The sequence below is a fragment of the Leptonychotes weddellii genome, chromosome 7 (genome assembly GCF_054177405.1).
Source record: "Leptonychotes weddellii isolate Sample4059 chromosome 7, ASM5417740v2, whole genome shotgun sequence".
Lineage (NCBI taxonomy): Eukaryota > Metazoa > Chordata > Mammalia > Carnivora > Phocidae > Leptonychotes > Leptonychotes weddellii.
Window position 1 is genome coordinate 126,586,662 of NC_138375.1, and position 22,087 is coordinate 126,608,748.

The 22,087-nt window shown below is 44.8% G+C and overlaps 1 protein-coding gene across 1 annotated transcript in view; it reads right to left on the reverse strand.

Moving 5' to 3' along the window:
* Positions 1-6,140: 6,140 nt before the first annotated feature.
* HSD17B4 (hydroxysteroid 17-beta dehydrogenase 4) overlaps positions 6,141-22,087 on the reverse strand; it is a 78,390-nt gene continuing 62,443 nt past the window's right edge. The window contains exons 20-21 of the mRNA XM_081825623.1: positions 13,018-13,260; positions 6,141-6,489 (exon numbers count right to left, since the gene is read on the reverse strand). Of these exons, the coding sequence (XP_081681749.1) occupies positions 6,400-6,489; positions 13,018-13,260 (333 nt within the window). The 3' untranslated portion in view covers positions 6,141-6,399. The remainder of the gene's footprint in view (positions 6,490-13,017; positions 13,261-22,087) is intronic.

The following is a 22,087-nucleotide window of genomic DNA, read 5'->3' on the forward strand; positions in this document are numbered from 1 at the left end:
TGTGCCCCTGTGGCAGGGGATGGACTCAGCAGAATCAGTCTTTGGGGCTTTTGTTCTCTGCGCCTTTCCCTGGTGGCTTTCCACATCTCTTCCGCGAGTCAGAGCAGAAGAGACGGTTTCCAACCCTCTGCCTCAGAGCAGAGAGACCGCAGTCTGTTCTTCAGTGAGCTCTCCAGGCCACACTGCCTCCGTTTCTGTCCGTGCTGCTATAAACTGCAGCGTCCTGGGTTGTGCGCCCCTCCGCAGCGCTCCCAGTCCTGCCTCCAGGTCGGGGCACGTCTCTGCCCTTTGTGCTTCTAAAACCGCCAGCCGCTCCCAGTTCTAGCACCCGCGACCCCACCGCTCCGGGTTTCCGTCCGGGGGCTGCAGTTCGCTGGTGCGACCCCGCCAATCCGGGTTTCCACCCCGGGGGCTGCCCTAAAGTCCTTTCCTGCCGCTACCGGTCTGTGAGTCTGCGAGTCTGTGCCCGTCCGCAGCACGCGAGGCTGTCACTCACCAGCGGTGTAGGATCCCCACGGCCAGGCACCCTCCCGCTGCCGTTTATCCTCCGATATCTGCCCGCGGAATCACGGCTCTCCGCTTCGTACCTCAAAACCAACTGCCTGCGATATTCTGTTTGTAGAGATCCAGATCTTCTTACATCTCAGGCTGATTTCATGGGTGTTCAGAGTGGTCTGGTAGATATCCAGCTCAATTCCGGGGACCAGTTGAAATAGGGTCCCCTACTCCTCCGCCATCTTTCCCCTCCCTTTTTTTTTTTCGCAACAAAAAATTATTAAAAAAAAAAGCAATAAAAAATGTCAGAGATAAAGGGGCTTCACTGGTCCAAGTAATACTGAAATGCCCAGCCTTCTCCTGTTTCTGCTTTAGAAAATTTTCTATAATGCCAAAGTTACAGAGTTCAAGTACTGCTGGCTTTATAGAAACATCACTCCTCAGGGCCCCATTCCCCTTAATTAAGGAGTCTAAGACAAATCCGATGATCTGTAGAAGGTAGGGATGGAGAGGTATGTTCTGAGGTATTGCTTCAAGTGCATCATAGAATAAAGACGAAGTAGGAGTTGGTGACCTTGTTTCTTGGTCTGGTGCTCATACCTCTCCCAGTAGGACCTGGCACAACTCATTGTCTTGTCAGAGGTTCATGGCCAACGGCCAAATGGGTTGGGGTTAGTTTTGTTTTGTTTTTGTTTTTAAGTAGGCTCCATGCCCAACCCGGGGCTTGCACTCTCCACCCTGAGACCAAGCGTTGCATGCTCTACCACCCAGCCAGCCAGGTGCCCCCAAATGGGTTTTGTTCATTGTCAACTCCAACAAGTTAGAAACTGACAGTTCACAGGTGGGGAAATACATATTTCTTTTTCTTTTTTTAATTTTATTATTTTTTAAGTAATCTCTACACCCAACGTGGGACTCAAACTTACAACCCCGAGATCAAATCACACGCTCCACTGACTGAGCCAGCCAGGCGCTTTGAAATACATATTCCTTAAACAACTCATAGGCAAATGTTTATTCTCTGATTAAAAAATGCAACTGAAATTAAACCTGAGAAGCCACGGTCTACTAAAGAAGAGGAATTTCTTTAAATGATAATGTCTTAAGAAACAATAACAGTAAAATTGCGTAAACTCATTCAATGTAATCAGCTCCATTACATCAGATACTCTCTCTTCCTTGTTCATGTCTGAATCTCCAATGCCCAGTACACGTTAGGAGTCCAGTGAATACTCCTTGACTGAGGATCCATCCATTAAGGGTCTTGAAAATTGTTCTTTGGGAATCCATATGGTCCTACGTAGCAAAAACCAGATAGCTGGCATTGCTCCCATATTAAGCTGACAGGCGAAGAGTGAGGGGAAATGATGTGTTCCCATGTGTCCTCACTCACCTCCACAGGCCAAGAAAATGGAGGACTCTGAACTAGGCAGGAGAAAAAGAGAGGCCTATTTTGACAGAGGACAGCAGGTGAGAGGATAGGGGTACCAACACCCCAACCTCTCATCTCCCAATCAGAACCCAAAGGTAAAGCACCCTCTACTCTCACAGTCCATGTGTCCCCCCTCGGGACATGGGCAGAGGTGGTGGCTCATTTTGGATTGAGGCTTGGTTGCCACTGGGCCCAGCTTCCGGTGATTATTCGAAAAGGTCAAAGATTCCAGTCACTTAAACACACAGCTCTACTCATTTTCACGACCCTGCGATCATGACTGGAGCTGAAATCAAGAGTCAGTCGCTTAACCGACTGAGCCACCCAGGAGCCCCATAAATATTGTTTTCTTAATCAGCACTCAACATCTATCCCCGGGGAACCCACTCTACAGGCCAAATCCAACTCCCGGCCTGTTTTTGTACAAGTTTTTACATTTTGTGCAAAGCTGTTTAAAACAAAAAAAAAGATGCTACGGAGACCGTAAGTGGCCTACAAAGCCTAAAATATTTACTAACTGGTCCTTTAAAGACTGACTGACCTGTAATGTCAAAAGACAACATGCTGCATATATGTGTAATGTAAATCTAATTCCACTTTTAGCCAAGACTTGAAAAATTTTTCTTTTTTGCCCATCTATGGGTTTTTAAAAAGTTTTTTTTTCTTTCCTCTCCCCTCTTAAATAGCTTAGTCCACATGGACCTAAAATGCTCTGCTCTTCAGAAAGTCACTCTCCATTAACTTTCAGGTTTTGAGGTTTCTCGATGTCAGAATTTCTCAGTGGGGCTGGGTTACCATTTAATTTTGCTGCTCTATTTGTTGGCCTAAACGGTAAACTTTTTGTTGGGGTAGTATTACCAAATACATTATTCCTCAAATCTATTTCTGTCCAGTATAAAAATCTGCTTTCTCAGATTGTTTGCTTTAAAATAGACAAGCCAAGTTCTATGAGAAGTCAGAAATTGCTCTCACCATGTTAGGAACAGCTTCACGCAGGTGCACATTTGGAGGCTTAAGGATAGAGAGTTTACCAGGTGATGAAGTTAAAAAAGCAAGTTGGGAGACATGAGAGTTAAGGAGCCTTTGGAGTGGACCATTGTGATTTGGGTCCCCCGTAGTCTCGATGTCCTCAGATATCACACCTGATTAGCTCTCAGGACATGTAGTTTGGATGCTAACAGGGCATCCCTGAGATTGCTGTCCTTAGAAAGGTTTGCTTGCAAGGTTGGCCCTTGGCTGGCATCTGGGAACTTAGATTTCGGGAGGGCTCCCCCCATTCCCTCCCTGAGAAGAGCGGCTCCCCGTTCCCAAACTGTCCCAATGGGGTTTATGCTAAATACCTGCTTTCCTTCATGAGTCTGGGATTTTGGTATGTGCTCTGGCAAGAGAAGCATGGCCTGTGTGACCAGCCTCTCAGTTAAAACCTTGGATGCTGAGTCTTGGTAGGCATTTTACACGTGTTGTCCCAATTTGACGCTGGGGGGATTAGGCGTGTCCTGCGTGACTCTCTGGGAAAAGAAGTCTTGAGAGCTTGTACCTGAATTCCTCTGGACCTCGCTCCTTTTTCTGATTTTGCTTGGTATCATTTTGACAGAATAAATCATAGTCACGAGTATGACTGTATGCTGAGTCTCGTGAGTCCTCCCAGAAAATCATCAAAACCAGGAGGGTCCTCTGAGGGAGCTCCAATACACTATGCTTAGCTATACTTTTGGGCCGTGATACACACAGGCCAATCAGCATATCCAACATCTCTATAGCGATGATTCAAGGATTGGCTTCTAACTCAAGCACAGCTAGTGAGACTAGATGAGGCCTTCGCTGGGGCTTATGAGAGAACCCAGTGCTCTTTATTCTGCTGGTTGACTTGGAATGTGACTCTGAGGCTGCACCTGTTGGTTGCTTTCATGTGATCAAACAGGAATGACCTGGAGTTGCCAGGGAGGGTACCACATGGGAGCTTGCAGATACTAAGTAGCCAGAGAGATGACAAGGAACTGGGCCAGGATCACAGTGAATTGTTTGATGAAGCCCCTTCAAAAACAAACCCACCCTTCTAGAGGTTTCTTCAGTTATGCTGAAAAGTTGTGCTGTGCCAATTTGAACTGGTTTTATTATTGGCCGCCACAACAAGAGTCCCAGCTCATGGACCATGATGAACCATGCCAGAGCCCTGATGGGAAGGTGACCAAGTAGGAACTCTCGCAGGTTTTTAGGTTGGGAAGTTACGTATTTATTCAGGTGTGAGTACTAGTAGGGCTCCTCTGTGGGTGGCAGGGTGGGTGGTGAAAAACTGGGACCAGCTGGAAAGCCACTAAAATGAGCCATCCACCATGAGGGCACACTTGGGTAGCGGCAGCTGGAAAACCCTGGAATATTCAGGAAGTGGAAGTGAAGGAGGGGATGGAGGGGGTGAGGACGAGAAAAGTCAAAGGTGACTGGTTTCTTAGCTGGCCTCTGTGCACATTCAGGAGCAGGAGCAGGGGGATCACGCGTTTATCCTGGACACACGTGCGCAGTAACCAGGGACAACAGTCCAGTAATGATCTGGAGCTGTGGGTGGGACTGGGGGATTACAGAGGGATCAGGGCTAAGATACAGACTCAGAGCAACCAGCACTCGGGTGATGGCTGAAGACAGGACAGTGGATGAAACCAACCAGAAAAAAAATGTCTAGCAAAAAGTAAGGAGGGCTGAAACTTTGATTGATAATCCTGAAAAGTTAGAGAGACAGAGGAAATTATAAAGGAGACAAGTAGAAGACAGGGAGATTAACCCACAGGTTCATTAAGAAGTTAATACCTTTCTCACTGGAGGATAAAAGGGAAGAAGAGAATTAAGGAGGTTGGTGAAATCAACAATATTGAAATTACAGAAAAGATTAAGGAGCACAAGGATTAAGAAGAAGCTGCTAAATGTGGATACTCTGACCTGTAAGATTGACAGAGATAGGTTAGTAAGATAATTAAAACATCTTTCTTAGTATGTTTTAAGTATCTAGGGTATATATTCAACACTTTCATTAATGTGGGGCATTTGATTAATTTTAATATGCGATTTCTATTTGGAAGGACACAAAGCTCTTCCAAGCTCAACAGGAACAACTTCTATTATAAAAGACCAGTGTTAAAAGACTGCTACTTTAAAAACAAATTCAATTGGTATAACAATAAATCACTCTAAATTACAGTTAATTTTATGATAGCATTCAGAGATCAAGAGGCTAAGGCATAATTGCCAAATACATAACTTTTCTTCTATACTTCTACATATCTTGCTCTTTCATTAAGTCGGCCATAATGTATCAAGGCGTTCCGCCAGGCTCCACCACTGCGTAAATATTCCATTTCCACATTTCTGAGACCATTTCCTTTGATCCCTGAGCTCTAGCTCCCTCCGTCTTGCTCCCTGAAGCAAAGTGCCAGGCCACGCTCCCAGAAGCCTTCTTCAGACCGAAGACAGTACCCGCGTTCCCCCCCACCACCCCCGCCCCGGCTGAGCAAATCATCAACCGGCTTGGCCCCAGGTCATGGTCCCTCCGCAGGGCGTTGTCATGCAGCCCACCACAGCCGAATGTCTCCCTGTGCCACCACCCCCCCCAGGTGTCAGTCCCAAGAACACCTCCAAATTCAGTTCCTGCCCAAGATCTCCATCTTGAAGTCTGTCTCCCGGGGAACTGAGCCCGTAACAGCGCCCCACCCCCCTCCCCCCGACACATGTGCCCCTCAGCTGTGCTCTATGAGGGGCATTCACGCCTTCCCTGACTTCGGCACCCCACTTGCTGGTCACCTCTGCAGCCAACCCGTCAGAAGGGCATCTCCTCGGCACACATCACCTGAGCTACCTGGTGGGGAAAATACCAGCATGACAGTACTTGCTAGTCACATCTTTATGATTCGCAATTACTTATTAAGCAAGAAAACTGTTTGGTATTTACAGGCATTATATGAAAATAAAGGATTTCCAGCAAAACAGAGGGGAGAAGAAAGAAAACTATTTGGGAACATAAAGACCCTTCCCCTCCCTTAAAGCAGGACACTGTTACAGCAAAGTATGAAAAACAAGTGAATACGTGTGACAATTCATGTTAAAACTGGGGTATCAGTAAGTTAGAGACCAGAAAATAACAAAACAAAGTGTAAAAGACTTCAAAGTGGCCTTTCCTCATCTAATTTTCCTTTCCACTTATAAATGGTATCACAATTCTAAAGACTTGGGTGAAAATTTTTTATTATGAAGATAGAGCTCTAAGAACAGAAAGATATTATGTGCTGGCTTACAGGTTCTTGTAAAAAGAATGATAATGTGAAAAATTAGTAAAAAATTAAAATCTCAGAAGTTATCTAAAACCTGAAAATGGTAAGCAGCTTCCCTGTGTCTTAGTTTTGATCACTTTTGCTTAATCAGTTTTGCATATCTGGGTGAAGAGAGTATTTAATTTTTCTATTCTTATTCATAATGTAGTGTGTCCTTCAGAGCTTGGCATAGTCTTTAAGAATCATCTGAAGCTTCTGGCTCAGCATGATGTTCCCTCTGGCCTTCAGTCTGCCATTAAAGAATGCCTAGAAAGGAGAGAGGAAAAAAAGATTGCCAGACTTTATCACATTACATTTCATTTCTTTTTTAAAAAGATCATTGGTCACACTGAATACAATGGAAATAACAACTCTGGACAACAAAGGCAACTTTTATCCAGCAACGATACTTTAATGATTATAGATAGCACCCATATTTCTAGATATCTAAGGGGGGGGGAGTGTATTTTGGAAAACCACAGAATAATCTGTCTGAACCAACAGACTTGTGAGTTCTGCTTCAACCCACACTTGGATGGCAGTCTATGTTCTTAAATGTGAATTTGAGACCCTACGAATAAAAGGCTTGGCTGTATTCCTAACAGTAAAAATATTTATGACACCTTCATGAAACAGAAAGCCACGTACTGACAAAATAAGGTCATGTCACAAAGTAGCGGATCGACCCTTCTGTGCTGTCGTCTCAGAAGGGCTGGGTTAAGACCCAGGCTCTGCCACTTACAAGCAAGGGGAGCTGGGGCAAATTCCTCCACCTCCCTGAGCTCCAGCCTCCTCGTATCCAAGAGGCATGACAAGAGGACCTAAATAATGCAGCTCTGCTGTGGAGCTGAACCAATCAGTGTGGCAAGCGCTTAGCTTAGCATGTGACAGGCAGGAGGCGCAAACCAAACTCGTCCTTACTACCAAGCCAGGCCTTGCACAGTCCAACACCATGGGCTCCAGAATCACCTCTGGACCCCACCCGACGCAGAGGTTTGCGCAAGTTGCTTAAGATCGCCCTCAGTGTCAACGTCCCTCTCAAGAGAAACAAAACCATCACAGTTTGCATAGCTGAGAAAACAGTATATGGAATACGAAGGGAAAAAGAAGCCCCAAGATTTTTAGATAGATTGAAAAAAATCATAAGAGCCGTGATGACTACTATTTACCATTGGAAAGCAGCCCTACAAATATGATCTCGCTCGAGAAGCACAACCACGAGCCCGCAGTGGGCAGACTGGGCATCGGTTTACTGCCAGGGGACAGTGGGGCCAACTTCAGGTCCGAGAGCTTCCCTAACCCACGCCAGGCCCCCGAGCCAGCAGGAAGGGGGACCAGGCCAGCACTTAGCAACGAGCAGCAACTTAATCTTAGAAGCAGATCCTCATCAACCGGAGGAGAAGCAAAAGCTCTTTAAGCCTCTTAAACTTCTTAGCCCGGCAAAAATAAAAGGAGAACTCAGTCAATCGGGATCAAGTGCTCGGTGTTCAAATGGGAGGCTGCAACTTCAAAACTAAACCTGCTTTTGCTGTGCAGTTACGGGCACTGTGCCCACAGCCCCGCAGGGGGGTCAGTACAGACACCTGCCCGCTTGGTACCAGCTCCGAGAGGGACGTGCAACCTCAGATAAGAACACTTAACTCCTTGAAGTAAATCCACCAAAACCAACATGCGATGGTTGTCACGGAGTGACGGAATAGAGCTGTATTCCTTAGGGCAGGTTCCTAAAGAAGAAACTACTGAATCAGGACCTTTCTAAAATAAGGTTCCTGACCACGCTCAGTATCACCAGCTTCCAAACCACACACAGCGGCTGGGCAGCAAATTCACGGGCACGGGAAGGAATACTTAAAATTTTCAAGGCAAATAGTGACAGCAGTGACACACAACTTTTGTTTGGACCTAACTACTTAATAAACTGGACCGCTGGGTATTTCTTTTGGCCTGGGAGTGCCAGGCAAAAAGTACTGAGACCGTAAGTCGCCATCAAGGAAGAAAGTCGGAAGCTCTGCCACAGTGCCTTCCAGAAAGACTCTTTCGAATGTATGTTCCCTGAAACTACACGTAAATTCTCTTACCCCAACTATAACATAATCTCTGAAAACGTGAGGCAAGATGACATCCTTTAATTTGCATTTTGTGGATACTGGGAAAAACGAGTAGTTTTTCTTAGGCATGTGAGTCATTTCTATTTCTCTACTAATTACTGGTTCATATCTTTTGCCCTGTTTTTTATATTTAGTGCTTTCCAGAATTTTGCAAAGGCTATCAATACCACTAAACCATGTATCATCGTTCTCTTTATTATTTCCCCCAGGCTTATGGGAATATCTTATGGAGTCTGACATGGTGAAGTTTCCAGTTTCTACATGGCCTAAATTGCTGTTGTTGAGCTTCTGTTCCTTATTTTATCCTTGCTTTAATTTACTCAAGTATTACTGAGTGTCCACAGTATACCAGGTAATATCCTCGGCAGGAAACAGATACTGCTCTCTGTTCTCAGGAAGCCAACATTATAGTAGGGGAGTCAAAAAATAAAATGTAAACAAGTAATTAAGACCTGTTATCCATGCTGTGAAGGAAGAAATGGGATGCTCTCAGAGACTGTAACAGAAAGGAACTACTTTGCATGAACTGAAGCCGGCTACACAAAAAGCTGGGGGACAAATTCCAGAAAAGGCAAACACATAGACACCGAAGGAATAAACACTGACAGGAAGAACTTTCAAGAAAGGACAATGGGAATGGAAGCAGCACTCTAAGCGGGGAGGCAAGCAGTGTGGGCTGAAGCTAGAAACACCAGCAAGAAAATCGTCAGGTAGGACACAATAATAGGTAGTTTGGATTTGATCCATGTCCAAAAGGAAATCTTAGAGATGTTTTCAGGTGAGGCAACCTCTAATCTAATTTACATTTCTTAAAGGATTACTCTGGATCCTGGGGGGACAGGCAAGGATGGGGGCAGTAAGACCTGCCAGGAAGCTGCTGTCAAAAGCCAGCAGAGATGCTTGGGGGCTTGGATCGTGGTGGTATCTCTAGTGATGAGGAGGAAAGGATGAACATAAGATATATTCTGGAAAAAGATCAGGCAGAATTAAGGACAAAAAGAATACAGAGGTATAGGAAGAAGCCAAGACAATTCTTACGTTACCAAGCACGTTAACTCTGGTAGGTAGATAGTGGTGCCATTTACGGAGGTGGAAAAGACTAGGGGAGAAAAGGAAATCATGAGTTCTATCTTAGACACAGTCAGTGGGAGATGCCAGTAAGACTTCGCATCAGAGAGGTCAGGCGCAGTTGCTTACATCACTACGGAGCGCAGAGAAGACAAGTAGGTCAGGCATTCACAGGCCTATGAGCTGTCAACATATACGAGACTTCAAACACCACAAGACGGATGAACACACTGGGGGAAAGACTGTTATTTACAGAAGAGCCCTGAAATGAGCCCTGAGAAGAGGCACCAAATTTAACGGTTGGGGTGGAAGAAGAAGGCACCAAAGAAGATTAGGAAAAGCCAAAGGTAGAGACAGAATACAAGAAAATGGCGTCAAGAAAGCCAAGGAGTGAAATTATTTCAAGAAGTTGGTGGTTAACTGAGTTGAATGCTACTCAAAGGTTGAACAAGACACAGAGAAATATCCATTGGCTGGTAAAGTGGAAGTCGTCAGTGAGCTTTGTAAGAACAGTAGCAGCGGCGTAATGGATGTGGAAGTGAGGGAAGAGGCGGCAGAAGAGCAGAGTCAAGACCGAACGTTTAAGCCTCTGCTGCCCAACAAAGGGGCCGCTAGCATGTGAAATGTGATAAGTCCTGGATGAGATGCACTAACAGTGTAAAACAGACCCCGGATTTAGTTTTTAAAAAAGGATATAAAGAGGCACCTGGGTGGCTCAGTTGGTTAAGCGTCTGCTTTTGGCTCAGGTCATGATCCCAGGGTCCTGGGATCGAGCCCCGCATCAGGCTCCCCGTTCGGCAGGGAGCCTGCTTCTCCCTCTCCCTCTGCCCCTCCCCCTGCTTGTGCCCTCTCTCACTCAAATAAATAAATAAAATCTTTTAAAAAAGGATATAAAATATCTCAATACTTTTCTACTGAATACAGGGTGAAATGATAATTAGCTGTACTGGGTTAAATAAAATGTATTATTTAAAACCAGTTTCACCAGTTTCTTTTTAACGTTTTTTTAAACATGATATGGCATGCTGGATGGGGATCGGATATCCAAAGAGGGTGTTGGTTTAAAATCGAGAGGTTAGCTCGCCTGTGGCTGCAGGAGACTGGCGCAGTGGGACAGGGAGACTCGTGGGGAAAGGAGAGGAGAGGAGAAGCATTAGTGACCGGAATGGAAGAGAAGGGACCAGTCTCTGACGGGAAGGGGGAGACTTGCTTCACGTAAGGCAAGGGAAGAAAAGGAGATGGGGCAGATGCTGCGAGAGCAGACCTGCTGATGGACTGGCCAAAGTTTTCATCTGAAAACCTTCTTTTTCCAATGAAGCAAGAAAGGCCATCGGGCAAAAATGAAAGAGAGGCAGGCATGTGGGAGCTTTCAGAAGACAAGTACGAAAGAGTCATCGCAGACAAGAGGACTGGAAGCTGGCTGGAGACCAGAGTCAGACCGCTGGACGGCACGGAGAGACTGTGTGAGGCTTGGGATCCAGAACTTCGAAGGAAGCCAATCTGTCGTGATGTGTGGCTTTTCGCCCCATTCACCTATTCAGGGACAGATATAAAGATGGCGGAGAGTGGGGTTCAAAGGGTGGAGTCTTCGGGCAAGGGAGATGAGAGAGAGAAGGGAGGGGAGGGAATTTCCAGGGGCTATGACGAGAATGGACCAGGGAGAGAAGCCAAGACGGAAGGGTTGTGTCAACAAATGGGAGGCCTCTGTGAAGCTTAACTATAGGAGCAGGAACAAGAGACCAAGTGAACAGAACGATAGGTGAGGGTGCTGGGAAACAGAGATGTTCTGTAAGTTGCACACTTTAGGCTGCCGATAAGGACTAAAACGGACTGGGGATGGCGTGAAGGATAATAAGAAGTGAGACGAATGAACTATGAGTCACCTGTTGGAGCAGCCATTCTCAGGAATCATGAAGGAAGCCACCGAGGTGGCCCCGAAGGTCCCACGCACACTAGCCCTTCCCCCGTCTGCCATCACCTCCTGCTCGGCCCCCACCGCTCATGCGACCTCCTCCCCGCTCCAGTGCTCCAGCAAGCCCTCCTGCCTCCACACGCGGCTTCCCCGGCCTCACAGCTCATCCCCTCACGGCGGTTAGCGCTCTCTAGGGTCTTTCTGGACAGGCCCATCCGAAACCCTCCCTATACCCCGTCACACTCTAATCCAGGGGCCGGCAAACCACAGCCCGCGGGCCAAACTGGTCTGCGGCCTGTTTCCGCGTGTGCACTTTTACTGGGACACAGCCCCCCTCCTCTGTCTCCCTATTATCTGCGGCTGCTTTGCCTCCACAGTGGCTGGACTGCCCATGTGCACCGCAGATCATCGGGCCACACAGCCGAGAATGTGCATGAGGCGACCCTTCACAGAAAAAGGGGGCCAAGCCCGGCTCTCACCCATTGCTCTGCTGGATTCTTCTTCATACCCGAAATCAGATTTCCTTCCCGCTCCCTCTAGAACTAAGCTCAGACGGTAGGGCACCGTCTTGTTCCGCCACACCAAGCACCCGAATCAGTGAGTGCTGAATGCGTTTCTACGAAGGAATCAACTGAAGTCACGGGGTGCCAAGCGCTGTATATGTTATCAGACTGAATTATAACAGGCCTTTGGGATTATGACGATTATTGTAGTAACTTTACCAATGAGAAAATCGAGACTGAGAGAGAAAGTGGCAGAGCTTAGAGTCAGACTCGGATCTATCTGATGTCAAAGATCCTACTGTACTACTTGACAATTCTTTTTAAATTAGTCCTTCTAAGAATCCGGGAAAACTGTACTTTCTCATGTACTGAAACGGCTCTGCTCCCTGTAAACATGCATGACTGTCTTCAAACAAGCTTTCCTTCTTAGGGAAGTCACCGATATTCTGTAGTTTGGGTTGGGATTATAAACAACTTCTTTTCCAGTGCTATCTTCTAGTTGGGTTTGCTGCTGTGAGAAAGTGATTTTTTAATAATGATCGGGCATTCGACCACTGGCTCAAAGTCCTTCATTTTAAGAATCAGTAGTTGATTCTCTTGGGATTTCTAGCTACATAATCAGGGTTTCAAAGTAACAAGGGTGTCTCTTCCATTCTAATTGTTAAATCAGTTTCTTTAATTTTGTGTGTTTGTGGATTGGCCAAAAGCTTCAGAACGATATTCACGAATAATGGTCAGAGAGGGCACTCTTGTCTTCATCGGTATTCTCCACGGAAAGGCCTCTAAGGGTCTCACCTTAAGTAAGACACCGGCTCTTATTGGCCTATTCTACTATTTCCAGTTTTCAATGATGACTGTTAAGACAAGTTCTTAATCTTGTACACCAGGAATGAATTTCAAATTTTAGGAAGTATCTACTAGTATATGGTTTTTCACTTTCGAACTAATGACAGAATGTATGTAAAGGTCTAGGTGTGGGTTTTATACCGTTTCACTCTATGCTGAAGAAGAAATTCCACTTTAAAGGGGGTTGTGTGGAACTCCACTAAAAATATATATGATCTGCAACCCAGATACTGAGATCCCCCGAGTCTCCTTCACAGTGGTAAGGAACTTGTCTTCTAAGTCAGCATTTGGGAGCCAGCTAACAACTGCCTGGTCAAACAGGAAGCAATGATGATGAATGGGCATGTCAGGACATTACCTTCTGAGGGTCGAGCTTGCCCAGGACCACGTCCATGAAATCTTCATCTGAAAGTGTGAAGGTTGCGTCAGCAGAGCCTTTTGCAGGACCTTGATACACTTTTCCAGAACCACTTTTTAGGTCAACAGCTGTCAAAAGTAGGAAGAGAGCAATGTGTTTGTTTTTTTTCTTCATAATAGGAGAGTAAAATAAACCAACTGAAATGTGAACATTTTTAGTTTCCAAGTTCATGTGGTGCTTTCTACATTATACATTATCTGTCATTTAGAAAAATTTAGAAAATCCTTTATTTTTCAAGATGACTTTTTTATAAAGAAGTTGTTCAAAATAGTCAAATCAAGGGAGTCTGGCTGGCTCAGTCCATAGAGCGTGCGACTCTTGATCTCAGGGTCGTGAGTTCAAGCCCCACGTTGGGTATAGAAATTACTTAAAAATAAAATCCTTAAAAAAAAAATAGATCAATAGTTTCACCTCAGTGAAGAAGTTTATAGAACAGAGACATTTTAAACGTTAATTAACGTAGAATAACATAAGGAAGTTAAGTTGTTGGAGGTTATACGGTTAAGGCCTTTAGGTTCAAATACAGACACTCTAGTCAACAAAGGAGGAAAGCTCAATTCTGTTTTATTTTATTTTAGTTATTTATTTATTTTGAGAGAGACAGCATGTGAGCAGGGGGTGGGGGTGAAGGAGCAGAGGGTGAGGATGACAGAGAATCTCAAGCATGCTAGGCATGGAGCCCAGCACAGGGCTCAATCTCACAACCCTGAGACCATGACCTAGCTGAAATCAAGAGCTGGATGCTCAACCGACTGAGCGGAGCCACCCAGGCACCCCAGAAAGCTGAATTTTAAAACAGGTGCATGTTGGTTGGGTTGGGTTGGGGGAAGGAAACACACACTCTAGTCACCTTTCAAATACCTGCCTTCATCAAACGTTCCGTCATGCATAGCAAGACAGTCGAAACAGATTCGTAAAAATGTTGTTTGTTGCACTTATGATTTATAAAATATTTATTGCCTTCATTATTGCAAATAAACATTAAAATTAGCTTCTTTTCCCTTAACTGCTTTTGACAGAAGTATCAAGTGCCCCAGAAACAGGCTGGGTAACTGGGAAAGCTATGAAAAACCACCTTCATGGCTCTCTCTAGATCATTTATAGAGCTGGATGCCCAAGCGACGTGTCAGAAAGTTTTAACTGTCTCACATGTGATCGAGACCAGTCATCCACTCCTCCAGCGTCAGCTTCTGGAAGGCACTCTCTCTTGCTACAGCGAAGGAGCTGGCCCTGAGACTGTGTACAGAACTCCAAGTTGAGAGCCGAGGAGAAGCTACACACGCGTGAGGAAAACCCACAGGGTTCAGTGACATGCTGCTTAACCGAGACTTGCTCCAGAGAGAAAATTAAATCACGCCAACTCTTTGAGAGAACAGAATTTTGCCAACTAAGGTAAAACAGTAGTGACCTGATGATCATGGTTGCATTGGGAAGGAGAAAGGCAACTTTTTGCTTTGTATGCTTCGTTCACTCACTTCACTGCTGAGTTTCCACCATGGGTGTCAGACGATATGCCAGGTACTCAAAGTCAGGCGTGCAGAGCAAAGGCTCTGTTCTTACTGGCACTTCCCTAGTACACATGTGTTTTCATGTAATGCTTGTATAGTTGAAAAGAAAGAAAAGAGAGAAAAAGAGAGGGAGCGAGTCAGGAAGGCTGGGGAAGGAAAGGAAGGGAGGAAGGAAAGCCTCTAAACTCTAAAAAGCAAACCTCTGGTGTTCAACAGACAACCTTCATGATTTTAATTCTTCACAAGTAGGTCTGAAGTCCACAAGACCCGCTCAGGCATGAAGGTGGACCGCACACATCTTAATGCTCACGTGTGCAAGTGAGTCTCTGGTTGATGGGGGTTCATCGCTGTCCGCCTGCCCTCGCACTCTCCCTGGTTCTACGTGTGGCTTCCCAGCCCTGACTCTTGCAAAGCAGTAAATCTCTTCTGTGGAAAGCTAGTAACTAGGGTTGGTAACAGAAAAGAGGGCGAGGAAAGGGAAGGTTCTTAGCAAGCACACAGGAGGTCGAGGTAAAGGAGTGGTAATGCCAATCCCATGGTAGCTCAGGTCATGGTCTACAACATAGCTCTTGCTGGAGCCTCATCACCCACCACCATCACCTTGAGTTTAAAGACAACGGTGTGGTCATGGCTAATCTTACTGAAATGAAGAAACAGATTGCACGTATTTTCTCCTACTGGCAGAAATGATTTTAAAAGCTTTATGACTAACATTAGCTCTGTATTTATATAATCATTGAGGCTCTGAAAGAGTCCGTTAAAATTTCAGTCGGGGGTGCCTGGGTGACTCACTTGTTAAGCGTCTGCCTTCAGCTCAGGTCATGATCCCAGGGTCCTGGGATCAAGCCCCTCATCAGGCTCCCTGCTCAGCAGGAAGCCTGCTTCTCTCTCTCCCACTCCCCCTGCTTGTGTTCCCTCTTTTTTTTTTTTAAAGATTTTATTTATTTATTTGAGAGAGAGAGAATGAGAGACAGAGAGCATGAGAGGGAGGAAGGTCAGAGGGAGAAGCAGACTCCCTGCCGAGCAGGGAGCCCGATGCGGGACTCGATCCCGGAACTCCAGGATCATGACCTGAGCCGAAGGCAGTCGCTTAACCAACTGAGCCACCCAGGCGCCCTTGTGTTCCCTCTCTTGCTGTGTTTCTCTCTGTCAAACAAATAAAATCTTTTTAAAAAATAAATAAATAAATACATAAATAATTTCAGTCATACTTTACAGCATTTAATGGGGGAGAGGTGTCAGGTGAGAACAGGGCATCTGGAAATTTAGGAATCTCCGACACTCTTGGGATATATGTACCTTAGAAATCACAAAGGGATACCACAGAAGAAAGCAGTTACATTCATTGATGACTCCTTCCCTTAAGATGATAAATTCTTTGCTGAAACAAGAATGTTTTGTGTTTGTATCCCCTACACCTCCTTGAATAGAAAGTACTTAGAAACTATTTGTTAATGGATGATTAGGAAAGCACAAAGAAGCACTTCTCTTAAAAAAAAAAACAGTAACAACAACAAAAGGAAAACTTAAGTCAAATAATAGATATTTCTTTTAAATCACACCATGAAGGACACAATACTTTTGTGCCATTCCTGCCAAAAACTCAATCTAATAATCATGAGGAAATAGCAAATAAATACAAACTGTGGAGCATTCTATAAAATATCTGGGCTCTACTCTTCAAATAATGTCAAGGCCCCAAAAAGCAAAGGCAGACTGAGGAACTCATCCAGATTAACAGGCTAATGAGAGACCTAACGAGGACGAAATGTATTATCTGATCCCAAACTGGACCCCAGGCAGTTCTCCTTTTTCTTTCTCCATTTCTATTATTATTGTTATTATTATTACAATTAGTATTCTTTGACTATAAAGGACATTAGTGGGACAACTGGTGAAATAATAAGGTCTGTTGATTAAATAATACTGTATCAATGTTACTTTCCTGATATTGATAATGGTTTTACGACTAGATAACAGAAAGTCTTTGCTTTTAGGAGAAGCTACTGGAGTATCTGGAGATAAAGGGACACTGTATCTGCAAGTTAACTCTCAAATGCTTCAGAAAAATGATCCTAAGATGTATGATGAAAAGAAAATAGTAAAGAATATGGAATAAAATCATAATTTGGAGATACAAGTTCTCTGTGCGAGTCTTGCAACTTTTCCGTAAGTCAGAAATCATTTCAAAATAAAAAAACTACAAAAAGAAGTTATTAAGATGAATAACACCCACAGCAAGATGGAAAGCCCTACCAGTTTTAAGCGATTCTGCGTGTGAATGCGCACGGACACGCAGTCAGGGTCTATGCTGTGACGGGGGGGAAGCAGCCACCACCGCTAAGGGAATGGAGCTGAAGCAGACACCACTCCAACACACAGGTCCCCATCCCTGACCGGACACCATATTTCTTTCCAAAGGTCATCTTCCAAGTCTGTTCTGTAAACCCATGAGACGCTTTTGGATCCCAATCCAAAATGTGGAACCAGCCTCCTTAAGATCTAGTTTCTAGCACAGCTGAGAAACCCTAAAAGGCGAACTGGTTTGACCGCTAGAAGATGAGCACTGACCCAAGAGCTAATAATAGGTTCTAGTGACCAACTGGTGTGTCCTCCAGGGTGAATGTATTCTGCTCTTAAAAGAACACCCGTTGCCAAATCTGAATAAATCTTTCCACATTCTGGCCAATCTCCAAGATCCAAAACAAATGACCTCTAACATTTAAAGAACATCTTCGTCCAGTCATTGTCACATAATGCATAACGGATGCCTGGGTCTGGTCCAAGTATGTAGACTTGGCTCTACACAATTAATTTCAGGATGCATTTTTTTTAGACCCAAATAACCTCATTACTTAACTAGGAACAGTCAAGCAATACTGCATAGTATGTCTATAACCTTGCTATATAAATGCCAATTCCAATTATGTTCCTACAATGGAAAAAACTACAAATACATGAAAAGAAACTCAATTTCCGTGAGGGGAAAAAAACAACCAAATTGTTCAATGCCAACCAGCTTAAACCTATCATCCGAAGGAAAATGGAACATATTTTTACACAGCAGCACTGTATCATTACTACACGAAAATAAAGCTGTCTTCATCAAAAGTTTCAGTTGTAGGGCTATTTTATAGCCACTGGATACAATCAAAACAACAAAAAGATTCCTACCTGGAGATGGGGTAATATTCATGCCTAAAGTTACAATAAATTGCATATTTAAGATTCATGGGCCACATTCTAAGATGATCACTTTATTTAGAGACAAATGGGAACGCTGGAGCCATGAGCTGGGAGCAGATACTCTCGTAGGATCAACAGGAACTGCCCTCCATTTTCTTCCTGCCGGCCATGACGCCCAACAGCAAAGCTAATGCTCTGAGTTCCAACTACCATTTCCACAAGCATGGTTTCCAAGTATCTGTCCCGGCCGAGAGTCTATCCCACGTTCCAAGCCCACCATTCCCAGCCCCTAGTCCAGATCTCAGTCTGCTACAGGTAAGCACAAACACACCTGGCTTATCACCTGCTCCCTGAACTCGTCTCCTAGTCCACGTTTCACAAATCTAGCAATGGAGTCAACATTCCCACCCCAAGGGCTCCAAACTTGGGCATTAGTTTTGACCCTGTCTCGTGCCTCTTGTTTTTCAGACATCATCGGTAGCCAAGGTGGTCATTTCTTCTTAACCATTATCCACAGAGGCCCTCCTCTCTCCATTCTTGCCATGATCTCAATTTAGGTCTTCCTTCCCTTTCATCTGAAATGCAACAAACCTTGTTTCTTCAACCTCTGTATTCACACTTTCCTGCATACTGCCTCTAAGAGTTATTCAGGCTGACCAAAAAAAAAAAAAGCCTATCTTTTCATATTTGTAATCTGCAACCTAGCAGAGAACTTAGCACATGGTAAACACTCGATTATTACTTGAATGAACCAATCCTTCCATTCTGTGAAAGCCGACAGCACCTTTTCCATGTCTCTTATCAATCCTGTTCAGGGTTATTTATAGATGTGAGGAGGTTCCTTATTTGGACTCCTTCGGGCCAGATGTGTTCTAGAAATCAGAATTTTTCAGATTTTAGGAAGGAAAGACAGTGCATAAGACATGTATCCCAGAGTACGGAAGAGTTCCAATGATGCCACACTCTATAAACAAACACAGGATTTCTGTACTCAACTCTTTCGCAGGGTGAGAGATAAGGACAGCCATTTGCATCATTTAAGTTCCAGCCAGGCTTTGCCATCAGTGAGTTAAAGGAAAAAACCAAAAACCAAAAACCAAAAACCACTCCATGTTTAGACTTTTTGGTTTCTGGAGTTGCTGAAAGTGGCAGCTGTGTTTTCATTTTCAGGAGCAGGCCATTCTTTGGGCCACATGCAGCCTCTGATTCTTTACCTTCTTTCTGCCTTCCTGTCCTCTGAATTGTACCTGCTGCTCAGAACAACAGAATGAGATCCAAAGGGTTTACCAGAACAAAACTTTCGGCTGGCTTTAGAAATTAACAGTAATAAATACTGTAAGCTACACTGCATACTTATAAAAGGTTTCACTCATATTAAATAGAAAATATCCACACAACACATTATTGTTTTAAGATAGGGAAAGGCGGGGCGCCTGGGTGGCTCAGTCGTTAAGCGTCTGCCTTCGGCTCAGGTCATGGTCCCAGGGTCCTGGGATCAAGCCCCGCATCGGGCTCCCTACTCGGCGGGAAGCCTGCTTCTCCCTCTCCCACTCCCCCTGCTTGTGTTCCCTCTCTCGCTGTGTCTCTCTCTGTCAAATAAATAAATAAAATCTTTAAAAAAAAAAAAAAAGATAGGGAAAGGCACTAATTTCAACCCTTTTTTTTTTTTAAGCTGACATATGATTCCATCTAAGATGACACATTCTACCTGGCTTTTAGCACTTATTCAGCATACATGGAAAGAGGCTACTGTGTTACAGGCTGTACCAGAAGCTAGCAATAAAAAACTAATCTGCAGCTCTTTCTCAGGCTGAAACCCAAGGTCAAATGGGAGGAGACATATAATTATAAATGATCGTAACACAGTAAGAGAACCGTGACAAGCAACAGACTGTTCAAAGGAAATTCAGAGATTTATTTCTCCAGCTGATGGTCCATCTGCACCTTTGCAACCTAATCAAAGAATCCCTAGGAAAGTAAAAAGCCGAAGGATAACCTTTATTCAAAAGGGTAAAATACCTGAAGCCATAGCATCTTTGAAAAAGGTGTTCCAACATGGCAAGGCTTTCAATTACCTTTTAGAGTAATAAAAAGACAGAGATAACAAGATCGTATGTCCTTGATATTATATTGTTACATGTTATATAATACTACTTTACACATTATATAGTAATTATATATTATACATTATATAGTAATATAATAGTAACGGTGAAATGAGGAAAATAGGCTTCTACCTTGATTTCTATGTAAAGAAGCACTATGTGTGGATCAGAACATTTTTAATAACTCTAAAACAATACTTTGTAAACAAAACATTGTCTCCAGAGGTAGAATAGGAAGGTGCAGTGAGCATTCCAAGATATGGCTTCCTTCCCCTAAGTTCCTCACCAAGACCCTGCTTCTGGCTTCTTAGGCAGATCCAGAGCCTGCATCGCTCTGTTCTGCGCTCTCAGCCCACAAGAAAGGAAAGGACAGGCTGTCCAGCCTCTCTCCGGTCATCTCAGCCCGGCGAGGACGAGAACACACTGGCCTTCGCCCTCCTGCGCCTGGATGACCGTGCAGAACAGGCCTGGGAGGGGCCTAATCTCAAAGGTACAGCTACGACTCCTCCTCCACAGCCCAAACCGACCCTGACCCAGCACTGACACCAGAACTCACCTAACTCTCCCTAGATTGACACTAATCTGGTTTTAAAAGACACTCCTTGGGGCACCTGCATGGTGCAGTCAGTTAAGTGTGGGACTCTTGGTTTCAGCTCAGGTCATGATCTCAGGGTCGTGAGATTGAGCCCCATGTGGGGCTCCGTGCTCAGCGGGGAGTCTGCTTGGGACTCTGGGTCTCCCTCTGCCCCTCCCCTGTCCTTTCTAAAATTAATAAATAAATCTTTAAAAAAAAAAAAAAAGACTCTGTACTCTCCCCGCCCCCAAACACATATGCTGCCCCAGAGATTTGGGGGCGGTGGTGGTGTCTGGATGGCATGGTGGGGGACAGAGGGGAAGATCTGTGGGCTAGAATGCACCTCCTAGGCCACTAAGCCCAAACCCCTTGGTTCCGAGACTTGTGCAACTCCAGGGACACCTCAGCCCAGCCAAGGTGAACTGAGGAGCTTCAGCCTAGTCTCTGTAACCAGTTCCGGCCTGCCAAGAAGTGAGCCAGGCTGGGATAACTAAGAGCAACTGAAAATACAAAATATTTGGGGGCTCCTGGGTGGCTCAGTCGGTTGAACGCCCGACTCTTGATTTCGGCTCAGGGTGTGACCTAAGGGTCCTGGCATCCAGCCCCGGTTCTGGCTCCACACTCGGCCAGAAGTCTGCTTGAGGATTTCTCTCTCTTCCTCTGCCCCTCCCCCGGCTTGTGCGTGCGCTCACGCGCTCTCTCTCTCTCAAATAAATAAATCCATAAAACACAAAATATTTGATATTAAAGTGATTTTTAAAACTGATCGTGAAAAAGAAATGCTATCTATTCCCTAAATCAAAGCATTCAATCCTCAATTTCATGTCAATAAGCGCCAAGACAAAGAAGAGAGAGATGCCAACGTGGAATCGTTCTCCAAGATACCGCAAGCCTGGCGGCCTGGACACTTCTACTTCTGCCAGCCACGGTGTCCGACACAAAGCCCGGGAGAAAACAACAGCCCCAAGCGAAGACAGTTACAACACGGCTGAGAATCAAACAACAGGCAGGCCGACGACCAAAGGAAACGGTGAACCCTTTCAGAGAAAGCTTTCAGACCCCACGTGACAATGAGCTTCAATAACCAAGGCCGCAGAGAAGAGATGCTAAGACAAGCAAAAGCCACCAGGCATATCAGTAATAAGTAGTTATTAACAGGATATCGATATTCCCATCTGTCCAGTGGAAATGTCAGGAAAAACCCTTCTCCTAAGTTAATTAAAGGTCACTTGTAAAAGCACATTTTCTAATACTGCCTACAAGGCAAGTGTCACCAAGACAAGGGGGGAAATCTGAGTTAGCCACTAAGCTGAAGGAAATTACCCTGTTTGCCACGAAGGCACCACATGTACCCTGTGCCAGTCCCTACAGGCTTCTGGTCTGCCACCCATGAGACACATGGTTCTAGCACCTTCTCTCACTCGTACAGATCAGACCTCACTCCTCTCCTCTACCAGTATCTTCAAAAATCCCGTGCTTTATATTTGTCACTCAACTTCCAATATACGTTCATCCCTAGGGAAGAAGCTGAATTCCATCAAGGAAAGATAGAAAAAAGGAAGGACAGAAAGAACAAAGAAAGGCACGTGATAAAACCTGCACACACAGTGTTAATCTATGAAATTCCTGAGAAAAAA